Raw genomic sequence first — 12,183 nt, forward strand, 5'->3', positions numbered from 1 at the left:
TCATTTATTCAAATCATTTCTAACCAGTGAGAGAAGCAGATGAGATCAATAAAACCAGAATGTTTGTTAAAATACAGAAGAGAGTTTCTAAGGAAGTGAAGATGATGATGGTGAAGATCTGGATCTGGGTTCTTCTGATGTTCTTCTGGATTCTGGTCCAGTTCTGGATGTCCTGAAACTCCAAAGAGGGTTGAAGACTCAAAGTTCAGTTTCTGGTCTGAAACCCACAGCGGCTTTTTTTCTCTGCTGCACGGATCAAAGCCGACGTTCTTCACAAGTTCTGTCTGCATGAACAGAACCATGAGATCCAAAGTTCCTACATTTAAGGTTCTGTTCCCCTCTTTCCTTTCTCTGCTGAAGAACACGCCCTCCTCCCACCAACAAGTCATCAGAACCAGTGGTTGTGATCCGGTCTGAAAGTTCTTCTCATGATTCTTATGGTTGATTTGCTTCGGTTGGAAGACCTTCTTGATAAAACCTCTGCTTATATCTGCGTTTCTATGAAGTGATATTTATGCCAATTCATTCCAAGAAAACAAAGTAACAAAAGAAAATATTACATTTTAGCGTTTTCAAACAAATGTTTTCATGCGTTGTGTCTCATCTCGCTTTTCTCCCTATCTTTGATTTTGCGTTCGAGGGTTCATCTTGGTGTCAAATCTGCCTTCCAACAGCTGCTGATTGGTCCAGATTCTGACCAATCAGGTGTCTCTGTCGCGCATTGACGGCCTTGGAGGCAGACAAAGTGTGTAGTAGTTTATTTAAGCTTTAAGTTTGTTTTTATTGAACATTTGCAGAATATAAAAGTATAACATAACAATCCAAGAATAAAATACAGTTCTAATGACAAGTCCTTTTATTTCGGCATGAAGTTTTTGTTTTTTAATTGAAAATTTGCAGAATATAATACATAAATATACTTATAAATATAACATTTATAAGTATACAATATAACTACTTTCTGCCAGAAACATTTTCTCATTAATTCTTGTGAATTCACTTAAAAATTATGGGAAACCTCCACAAATTCATCACCGACTATTTGCTGATTTTCAACTTTATTCCAAAAACGTAATATTTGGTTTTCATAGTTTTGAACACAAAGATTGTGATGCTGTTTTTTTATGTTTATATTCATGATTACATTTCATTTTCACAAAAGTACATTTGTTAATAAAACAGCTCAATTCTTTGTCCTGAAACTGGATCTGCAGCAAAATTCCAAACTAATTCCTGCTTCACCAAAAGTGATAAACATCTGAACATCTTTTGATTAGTGACAGAAGTTAACCCTCACATTTGATTTTCCCTCTGAATGTTTTGTTTTATTCGGTCATTCTTTATTACCGCTGTGTGTGTAACCCTTGTTCTATCTTAGATGACCCCCCCCCCCCCCCTTCCATTGAGGTGTTCTTCCTACCATGACAAAGGTGGATAAAGGTGGAAAGATTTCATGTAATCCATGGACACCAGTGAAGATCACAAATCATTGAAGAGAAAAGGTTCAGAGCACTGTCTAGTGGGTCTAGATGACCCAACTCCCAATGTTACAGTGCCTAGGATAGCACAAGGGTTACAAGATACATGGTTTTTAGATTCTTGTTCTCAGTAGTTAAGAATTTCATAAGTTTAAATGTGATTTGTATTAGAAGTATGTTCTTGTACTGTTATAAATATTACATTTTTGAAATGTATTCTGCAAATGTTCACTAAAAAACAAGAGAAACGCTCTCTGTTGCGCCCCCTTGTGGTCACAACTATTATTTCAGTCTGTGAGCTCTTTGATTTGAGAAGCTGCACAAAATAAACTCTTAATAAAAATAATGAATCATTGACTTAGAGGACAAACTATTAAATATTCATCAAAGGAAAGATAAAAATGTCGTTTGGAGGAACCAGCGGGTGTTTAAAGACCCAGAATGTTTAAAAAAAAAACATTTGAACGCGACGAAGTGGTTTTATTTTATTAACTACTTTACCATTAAACTTGAATTTCCTTTTGTAGTTTTAATGAATCTTAATTTTTGAGCATTACCACGTTTACCGCCCGCTTCTTCTCCGCAGCAGAACTTCGTTTTCCGGTCAGTTTTCTTTAGAAATAAACCGATTAAAGTCCGGTTTTTGTGGTCCGTGTTTGTTCAGAGGACGGTGGGTTCTGGTTCCGTGTAGAAGATTCAGAAAAAACCGGACTGAGTCTGTAGATCAAAGGATGTTACTAAACAACAAAGTACAACACAGCACGACACAGCGGCTGGACCCGAGCGCGAGGCGTTTGTGCGCACGCGCAGTACAGAACAACAAACTTCTCCGTTTATCTCCTCCTGACACATGCGGGGCAGCAGACCGCAGTCAATAAATATTTTAGTTTTCTTTAATGAAATATCGATGTAACATACCGTAAATCACAAACTTCTCCTTTAAAATGTAGCATGCTAATGCTAACATTAGCGAGTTTCTTCTTCTTTAGGGCCTTCTCTGAAGTGAAATGTCCACTTTCGCCGCCTAGTGTCCTCCTTTGGAACTGCAGAGGGATTCAAATACAGACCTCAGCTTGGTGTGATTTCATTTTACTGTTAAGAGGACAGTCCGTACATGTCCTGCACATGTTCTTTGCATGTTCTGCATGTTGGAACATTTCTAACAGAGGTAAAATAATGGAGGGGACGATGGGATGTTTGTCTGTAGTTTTGTGCAGTTTGTCAGCATTGGTCCGAGTCGGGTGCAGAGTTCAGGAATAACTCGATGTACCGATGACCTGAAAGTGAGGAGGAACATCACGTTAACCTGACAGGAGGAGCTCAGGATCAGAAGAGCTTCTTGTCCGTACCCATGTTGGTGCGGTCCCTGGACATGGCCGCCACGGCGTCCCTGTGGCAGCTGAAGTAAACGTCGGCCTCGCCGCTCGTCCGACCGTCCGGCCTGCACTCAATCATGATCTTTGACACGACGTACGGAGAGAAGAACTGCAGGAGGGAATGAAAGCGTCACTTCCCCCGAGGATTTAAAGCAGCCCACACATCTACAACATTCAGTGCAGGTTTGAGGTTCGGATTTTAGCTCCTGATTTAGCGGGAAAACGCCAGGAAAAGCAGTTTTCTCCGGCTCCTGATGAGCCGTCCGCTGGTGTCCCACCTTGACGATGTCCTCCCCTGAAGCCTGGAAGGGCAGCCCTCTCATGTGGATGAAGTGGCTGTTGGCCTCCGAGCTCTGAGGAGAAACTGAAGCGGCTTGAAGTTAGGATTGAACAGCTGAAGGAGGAGCCCAGACGTCACCAAAATAAAAGCCTGGCGGCTTTGGAAGAGCGGCGCCCTCTCACCGGCTCTGTGCGGCGCAGACGCCGGCCTGCCGGCGGGTGGGGAGGCGCTCTGAGGGGGAAGTGAACTCCTCCTCTTCCAGGTGGAGCGGATCTCACTGCTTCTGCTGGGAAACACTTCCACGTATCTAAGCAGGACGGACAGAACACGGACCTTTCAGTTCATCAGAGGCGCTCGGGAGGATCCAAAGACCGAAGACAAATCTTCTCCCGGGGGAGTTTACAGCGGGAAATATCAACTTTGAGAAGAGGAGTTTAACGGAGGCGAAGGCCGGTCTGCGTTCAGACGTAAATCCTCGGGACCAGAACAGGTCCAGGTCCGGACGGCGGGGCCTCACCTGTGTCCCATCAGCTCTCTGTGTTTCTGCAAAGCTTTTCCCGCCACTTCCTGACTCGTAAACTGCACGAAGGCTTCGCCCGAGTTCCTTCCTCTGCCGTCCGTCACCATGGTGATCCCGTTCTCCACGACGTCCAGCCCTGAGAGGAGCACCATGAGAGCAGGCGGACAGATCTGCTGCGTCTGCGCTGCGATGTCCGCGTCCCGTGCAGGGACACGAACACATCGCCCCGTTCAAACAACCCTGATGAAGGAGAGGAACCTGAGAAGAAGAGGAGGATGTCGTCCTGGGTGCAGGAGAAGGGGAGTCCTCTGAGCATGACCACGCCGTCCTCGGCGGCGGGCGGGGCCACATGCTGCAGGATGGTCTCGGCGTCGCTGTTGGTCACCTCGGACACTGAGCACAGACGGCGTTCTCTGTAAAGCGGTTCTGGTTCTGGTCCGGAACTGCAGCAGACGGAGCGGGACGGACTGACCTTCCACGTACCGCGGACCCAGGTACTGCCGGTGCTTCTCCAGAGCTTTGCTCACGTCCTCCTCGTGCTCCATCTCGATGAAGGCCCGGCCCGACGGCCTCCCCAGCCGGTCCAAGGTCAGGTGGACGCCCCTCTCCCCGTCGCGGATCCTGCAGTCTGCAGCAGACGGGGGTCAGCCCCGTCCTCACCCATCCTCACCCGTCCCGCTCAGACTCACCTGAGAAGAAGTGCAGGAGTTCGTGGACCGTGCAGGACCAGGGCAGGCCTCTCACCTGCACGATGAACACCTCCCTGCTCTCCTGCTGGTCATAGGCCGGCAGCGGCGGGTACGCCTCCTGGTCCCCTCCCTGAAGGAGGAGGCCATGATCTGGATGAGTGACGCAGCAAATACATCCCTGAGGAGAACGCAAGCACGCGCGCGCGCGCACACACACACACAACACCCCCCCAGAGAGGACCGCAGTGGTGTCCTCTTATTTCTAAAGGGTCCGGAAGTGACGGCATCTTTTGATGTTTAGTTTCCAGACGATTATAAACACATTTTTATTCCGGAAAACATCAAAGCTCACCGCACCTCCCGTTACACGTTCATCCCGGGAACCGGAGGATTCGGTTTTCCGGGCTCACCTTGTTGGAGAAGAAGCGGGGCTGCCAGCGCGTCCCGGCGGGCAGAAGCGGGCGCAGCGCCCGCAGACACACGGCCCGGGACGCCAGGGTTCGGACCGGCGGCACGCCGCCGCCGCTTCTGAAACACGCTGGGAGCCGTTTTGCCCCCGCGAGGCTGCGCTGTAGCAGCAACAACGATTTACCGGACATCATTACCGGACACGGAACCGGAGGGTCGCAACAGCCGGCCGCGTTTCCTATGAGAGCGGCTTCACGCACTCACGTGGGCCCGTGACAGTCAAGGACGGGGCACGACAGTTTCACGGTCACGTTACTTCTTGTTCTATTTCCGGTTTTCACATTAAAAGCACACAGCGCTGTTAGAACATGATTATTGTTTACAAACAGTTTTGTTGTTGATTCTTTTAGTTTGTTGACTTTCTGAAGAAAAGAAACCCTTTGATTGAATTAAAAATAGACAAATACAAAATATTTAATAATAGACCTTTTTCGCAAAAACCGGAAGTACGTCATCAACGTGTAAACATAGTTCCGGTTTGTGCTTCGCTGGCAGAGGAATGGCAGAGCCTAGAGTGTTTTCGAAGAGCCTGAGTTGTGTTCCGAAGTTCACCAGCGACGATGTGGTGAAGAGTGTGAAGATGCATTCGTCCACTAAAGGAAATAAATTGGACAAGGGATATAAATTCGTCCACGAAGAGTTTATCCACCATTACCAAGGTAAGCTTCAGCTAGCTTAGCCATAGCCGCATCACAGTAACTCTGTGTGTTTACGTCAACTGTAAATCCTGGTGTTATTTGTAATATAAGGTATAACACATCGCAGTGAATATGTTGTGTGTATGTTTAAGTGAAAAGGCATGAGATTAACATAACACCCAAAAATTTGGTGAAGCTGTAAATAAGAAATGTTAAGTTGCCCGTATGCGTGTTCATTTATTTTGCTGCGGTTGCGGCACTTTCTTCACTTATTTTTCTGAAACTAGGGTGACCATACGTCCTCTTTTCCTGGACATGTCCTCTTTTTTGATACTTATATAATAAAATAACATTGAACATAGATGAAATGTAATCATATTTGCTTTATGTACGCAGCTCTGAACACCAATTACTCACAAACTCACTTCACTCCTCTTTTTTACAAACTCAAATCTGGTCACCCTACTGAAAGTTATAGTTTCATGTTACATTGATGTAGCAACATAAGTATGTCTTAACTGTAACCTATTTAATTTATTGTTTCCAGATATCACTGGATGGATGCAGAAAGTTTTTTTTTCTAATCTTATGACTAACCAAATTATGGTTACAGCAGATATAATGAATTAAATCTAAATGTAGTTATGCACTTATGTCTAACTTTTGTGTGTTGTGTTTCTCTTGTGTAGGACCACAGCCAGATCCATATATGATGGCATCTGGAAGCAGATTATGCCAGGTGCAGCCCCCTGAGATGAAAAGAAAGAGAACTTGGATATATATTATGGCAAATGCATGAATGCATACCTTAAATTACACTTATCTTGTCTTTAACAATCAGTTCAGCCTTCTGTCTTACTGTTGATCTGTAATGTTATTTTTTATTGTAAATGTTTGATGTTATTTGAGTTGTGATTAATCAGTTGTTGTTACGCATACCTAAAAATTAAATGAGGCACAATTTTGACCAGAATTGTTTTATTTGTTCATCTAATTTTTTTGTGTAGTCAAAGTCTCATTTCAACAGAAAAATATTACGAATATAACAATTATATTTATTAGATTTTAAGAATATGTGGAAACACTAAATTTTTCCATACTATTTGCACATTATACATTATTTACATACCAAACATTAATTCACTCTTCAAAACAAAAGTCCATGATCATTTGCCAAAACACGGCAGTTAAGCCAGATCTGATTCACACTGCCCATCAGTGTGAGCGGCACGGGAGAGTCCCTGATGTGAAAGGACTTTATCCTGCTGATCACTCTTTCCACTATAATTCTGAGGCGGGTGATGGCTGCGTTTGTTCTGTTTCCTCCTTGCTGATGGAGCTGAAAGCTTAAAAGGTGGAATCATGATCTTAGATCCAATGTCAGTAAGCAGGTCTTGAACGAGGAACTCTTTGTCCGCCATGACATCGTCTCCTGGCTCCAGCAAAGGAACTTGGCTTCTAAGTCATGGATGTAATCAAAGCCTCATCCAGAGCACCTGGAAAGAAATTAAAAACCAGTCTTAATATATTTATGCTACCTTTCAACACAACACAGTAATCATGTTTTGAAAAGTATGTCAAGTATTTAATTACAAATACATTTCATTTCAAAGTCAAAGTCAGCTTTATTGTCAAGTATGCTGCATCCATCAGACATACAGCACAGATGAAATTGCTTTCCTCTCACCCCACAGTGCAAGCAGCATATAAAATAATAAATAAACGACTTAAAAATAGATATAAAGACAGTAATAGTAGGAAGAATAACAGTAGTCTAAACAGTGCTAAAGAACAGTGGCATGGTTAAAGTGGCAGTGGCATTTATTTTTGTTAATGACAAAATGCTCAAAATTAGTTAAATACATGTAATTAAAATAGGTGAGAGCATGAACAGCTTTTATTATAAACATTCATTTGTTCAGGTAGAAATGCATTTATCCAATAACGGTACACATAGTTGACTAGCGTTAACTAAACACATTATGAAAAACCTTACCTGCAGGTGGGTGTGTCCCGTAGTCCTGATCCATTTACTGCCTTAGCTTAGCCACCGTGTCGCCATCTTCACAGCATAGCTGCATAGCCTGACGTTTCTGTCATATACTGACTCAATTCTCAAAGGAGCAGTAAAGTTTTTCCAAGGGAAAATACTCGGGGCAACACCACTCTTCAGGCGACGAACGGCGCAGCCGCACCACAATCCGGAGCGAAGTGCCGGCAGCAGAGGGTGCTACCTGTGTTTACATTAAAACTATGCCCTTCATCTCTTCGGATCGCCTATATCCATTTTGGTTTCAGGTTTGGATCCAGAAGAAAATAATGAAATGAAAGGTAGGACTGTTTTTGGTTGGAAGACGAACAGCCTGGAACACAACAGAAACTGCAACTCTTCGACTCTGCCATTCTTCATATCTGCTGCTACGCTAACAGGAAGTTGTTTTACACGTCATTGACGTATTTCCGGTCGAAAAATGCGGAAGTGTGAAAAAGGTCTATTATTATTCTTCTTTCTCTTTCGGCTTTTCCCATCAGGGGTCGCCACAGCGAATCATCCTTTTCCACCTCACTCTATCATGGACATCTTCTACCCTAACGTTAGCCAACTTCATGTCCTCTGTTAAGACATCCATGTATCTCCTCTTTGGCCGTCCTCTTGCCCTCCTGCCAGGCAGCTCCATCTCCAACATCCTTCTACCAATATATCCACTATCCCTCCTCTGAACATGTCCAAACCATCTCAGTCTGGCTTCTCTGACTTTGTCGCTAACACAGGCAACATGAGCCGTCCCTCTGATGTACTCGTTCCTTATCCTGTCTAACCTGGTCACTCCTAAGGAGAACCTCAACATCTTCATCTCTGCTACCTCCATCTCAGCCTCTTGTCTCTGTCTCACTGCTACCGTCTCTAACCCATAGAGCAGAGCTGGTCTCACCACTGTCTTGTACACCTTTCCTTTGAGTCTTGCTGGCACTCTTCTGTCACACAACACTCCTGACACTTTCCTCCACCCGCTCCAACCTGCCTGCACTCGCCTCTTCACCTCTTTTCCACACTCCCCATCACACTGAACTGTTGACCCCAAGTACTTAAACTCCTGCACCTTCTTCACCTCAGCTCCCTGTAACCTAACGCTTCTACCTTGATCCCTCTCGTTCAGACACATGTATTCTGTCTTACTACGACTGACAGACATTTAATAATTATTATTATTAATCTAATTATTAAATATTATTCAAATTTCGAAAGCAGAAATAAATTCGGTCCTTGTTTGAAAAGTTCAGTTGTGTTTAATTAATTAAAAAAAATGTTTTTAATCTTAAAAGATGTTCTTGAATTAAACCCTAATTTTAGGGGGGGGGGGAGCATTTTGAGAAAAAACGCTATAACATTTGCGGGATTTATGGTCTGAGTCCTTACTCCTGGGGGGTATTCCAGAAAGCAGGTTCTGCTAGCTCCCACGGTAAGTTTGAGGCTAAGGAAGTTGATAACCTCAGCTTTTGGTTCCAGAAATGGAGGTATGTTTCAGGGTAGGTCAAGTTGCCATAGCAACTCATGCTCTGAACATAACCTGGTCCGGAGCAGGTTTAGTTGAAGGATAGTTTGTTTTCAGAGAGGTGAAGCAGCATGGCGTGTCCATTTGAAGATGATTTAGTGGATGAAAAAGCTCAGATAATACTTTTTCCACCGTGAGAGGCTGATAAGACCACACATGGATGTTGGAAAGAAAAACTTTTTACTTTGATCTAACTTCATTATTTGTTTCAGTTAAGATAAATCATTTTTTGTTAAGTCAGTTTAAAAATAACACGTAGTTTTCAGATAGTTATTTTACTTTCATTCAAATTAATTCAATGAAGTAGGTGTAACTTTGGTGCTGCTGTTAGATCGGCACCGCAAGGGATTGTGGGATACCATTCCCTTTGCCTGTTTGGACGGATTTGGGTTTAAGTGTGGGTTTTTGACCAAATGTGTCTAGTTGTTTAGCTGTTTTACTGTGTTTTGTTGAGTTATTTCATCATGTTATGTTTAATTCTTTCTGCACCATGAGTGAGAGGGAGGAAGAGGAGGATGAGGGATGAAGATATTTAGCACCACTACTTTATTGTTATAAAAATGAGAATATCTCCAGGCTCAAACTTAGACATTAGATAGTTCAAGAATTACAATAAATTAAGATGGAAAAACTTAAATTGAATTGGAGTAATATGACATTTAGTTAGATAAATATGTACATTTGAATTATATAACAAATATTGAGTTGGATAGACGTAAGAAGTTAGGTTGAATAAATTGAACTCGATTATTTGTTACCAATTGAATGAATTTAAGTTGGATAAGTTACATATATATATGCCTCACAATGAAAATAGAAATGAAATAGAAACTCGTGCGTTTACTTTGTCCGTTCCTTTTCTCCAAGCACATTTTTATTCCGGAAAACATCAAAGCTCACCGCACCTCCCGTTACACGTTCATCCCGGGAACCGGAGGATTCGGTTTTCCGGGCTCACCTTGTTGGAGAAGAAGCGGGGCTGCCAGCGCGTCCCGGCGGGCAGAAGCGGGCGCAGCGCCCGCAGACACACGGCCCGGGACGCCAGGGTTCGGACCGGCGGCACGCCGCCGCCGCTTCTGAAACACGCTGGGAGCCGTTTTGCCCCCGCGAGGCTGCGCTGTAGCAGCAACAACGATTTACCGGAAACTCTTTCTTTTGCTGATGATGCAGCCGTGTCACTTTTTTGATGGTCGTATAATCTTCATACGCCGTCATTAAAATCTCAGACTCCGTCTCACTGAAGTATAGCGCTCTCTTTTTTTCTCCACGCGTTTCCATGGTGACTCCAGAAATCTGCGATCCATTGAGAATGTCTTTATGTACCTGCTGTGCACGTGCATTAACCCAGGGTTACCAAGTGGAGCGTAATTACGTTAACTCATATCCGGTCTTTTGAAACCGACATACCCAGAGTAAGCAAGTTCAGGCGGACTTCAGCCAGAGTTCAGGGTTAAAGTCAGGGGAGTTTAAACGGGCCTTCTGGAATACCCCCCTGAACCCGTTTATCTTCTAAACCTTAATGCATTCCTAGTCTTGGGGATGCTGGAGCCTATCCCGTTAAGGGTGAAGGGGAGGTTTCTGTACAGTTCCCAGGTTCATCCCGGGACCGCACACAGACATGCATGAAGCCTGTTTTTGGACTGTGGGGGGAAGCCGGAGTAACCAGCGGAACATGCAAACAGAGAACCAGGCTGGGATTTGAACCTGGAGCTTTTAGCATGCTAGACACTACCCCACCATACCTCCTCTGCTCATGTTCCATATAAGTATTCGAAGAGGAACCAACTTTAATACCACCATCCTTTTCTTAGTAGAGGACGCCCCCCCCCCACACACACACACACCCGTCTGGGGCCTGTTTCAGAAAGGAGGTTCAACCAACTCTGAGGTTAAACTTGAACTCTGAGTTGGTCAATCGGGAGATTAACAACTCTGAGTTTTCTGTTTCAGAGAAGCTGATCGGAGTTAGGTCAATCAATTCTGAGTGGACTGATTCGGAGGTGAGCGTGCGCACCGCGACTATAAGAAGCCATTATCAATGGAGCGCAGATATTACGAGTCACCATGGCAACCGTGAAAAAAAGAGGTCTGCGTATTTTTCGCCAGCTGAACTTGACGTGCTGCTGCAGAGTTACAGTGAATATGAGCACATATTCCAGAAGAAAAGCAACACCGCTGCATCTGCAAAACAGAGACAGTTAGTGTGGAAAACATAGCTGCTCAAGTTAATGCGCAAGTTTGCATTTAAATCATTGTTATAAAATATTGGCTGTAATAATTTTTTAAATAGCGTAAGGTGTGAAATAAAAAATGGCTATATTTAGGTGTACTTTTGAAGTCTCATTCCTGGTGTAAATGCATGAAATGCTGCATAGTGTACAGAACCAATCTGGGGGGGGGGGGGGGGTGCATTTAACGTCAGTAATGTTTAGAGGACTTTTTTGTTAACCTTCCCCTCTTGCAAACGTTGGTCAGTTTAATATTAATACATGCAATTGTGTTTTTAAAAGTGAACTTTTGTCTACTGTTGAACCTTTCGCTGCGCGAAGACTTCTCCTTTCTTTTCTCTCGTCTTTCCGACCGACCGTGGTCAGAAGCGCAGGGGAGATTTCCTTCAGGGCCGAAGGGAATTCTCCTTCGGGGTTCACTTCCCGTTGGAAACCCTCAACCTCCAGAGCGGATTAAGAATGACTCCAAAACAGTTATTCTGGGAATGACACCTTCTCTTTATTTAACGAAGTGCTCCGTCCTCCGAACACACAATATATACCACGCTCTACCCCCCCCCCCCCCCCCCATCTGCACCTGCACTCGCCCCTCCCCTTCTCTCTCGTGGATCGCACCCCGCTCAGCACACACACACTGCAGCACTACCCTTGTATTGATCAAGTGGTATAGGTTTATATGGGATTAAGAAAGTAAGCAGTGCTAGCAAATTGTGTTTCCAAAAAGTAATTGTTACATTAATCTAATTTAATGTCCCTGATTTCATTTTCATGTAGATGCAATCCTGCAGGAATTAAAAGAACATGGCAGCAGCTAAAAGTGAAAAAAAAAAATCGAGTCTTCTCAAAATCCTCGTAAATGTAATTCTCTATGAATTAATGCAGCCTCCTCGTCTATTGGGTCCTCCAAAAAAGAACAAGCCATTCTTGTCACTTAGACCGTCTCTGTGTGACG

At 44.0% G+C, this 12,183-nt stretch overlaps 1 protein-coding gene across 1 annotated transcript; it reads right to left on the bottom strand.

The window, feature by feature from the left end:
• Window positions 1-2,355: 2,355 nt before the first annotated feature.
• Window positions 2,356-5,071, bottom strand: grsf1 (G-rich RNA sequence binding factor 1). Its single transcript, XM_023958117.2, has 9 exons — window positions 4,754-5,071; window positions 4,344-4,473; window positions 4,127-4,282; window positions 3,913-4,047; window positions 3,652-3,790; window positions 3,317-3,441; window positions 3,133-3,218; window positions 2,828-2,963; window positions 2,356-2,755 (listed from the first exon to the last, which is right to left on the bottom strand). The coding sequence occupies exons 1-9, from the start codon at window positions 4,943-4,945 to the stop codon at window positions 2,700-2,702; spliced, it is 1,155 nt and encodes a 384-aa protein (XP_023813885.1). The 5' UTR covers window positions 4,946-5,071; the 3' UTR covers window positions 2,356-2,699.
• Window positions 5,072-12,183: the final 7,112 nt, after the last annotated feature.

The sequence above is a fragment of the Oryzias latipes genome, chromosome 9 (genome assembly GCF_053564925.1).
Source record: "Oryzias latipes strain Hd-rR chromosome 9, Olatipes_Hd-rR_3.1".
NCBI classification, from domain to species: Eukaryota; Metazoa; Chordata; class Actinopteri; order Beloniformes; family Adrianichthyidae; genus Oryzias; species Oryzias latipes.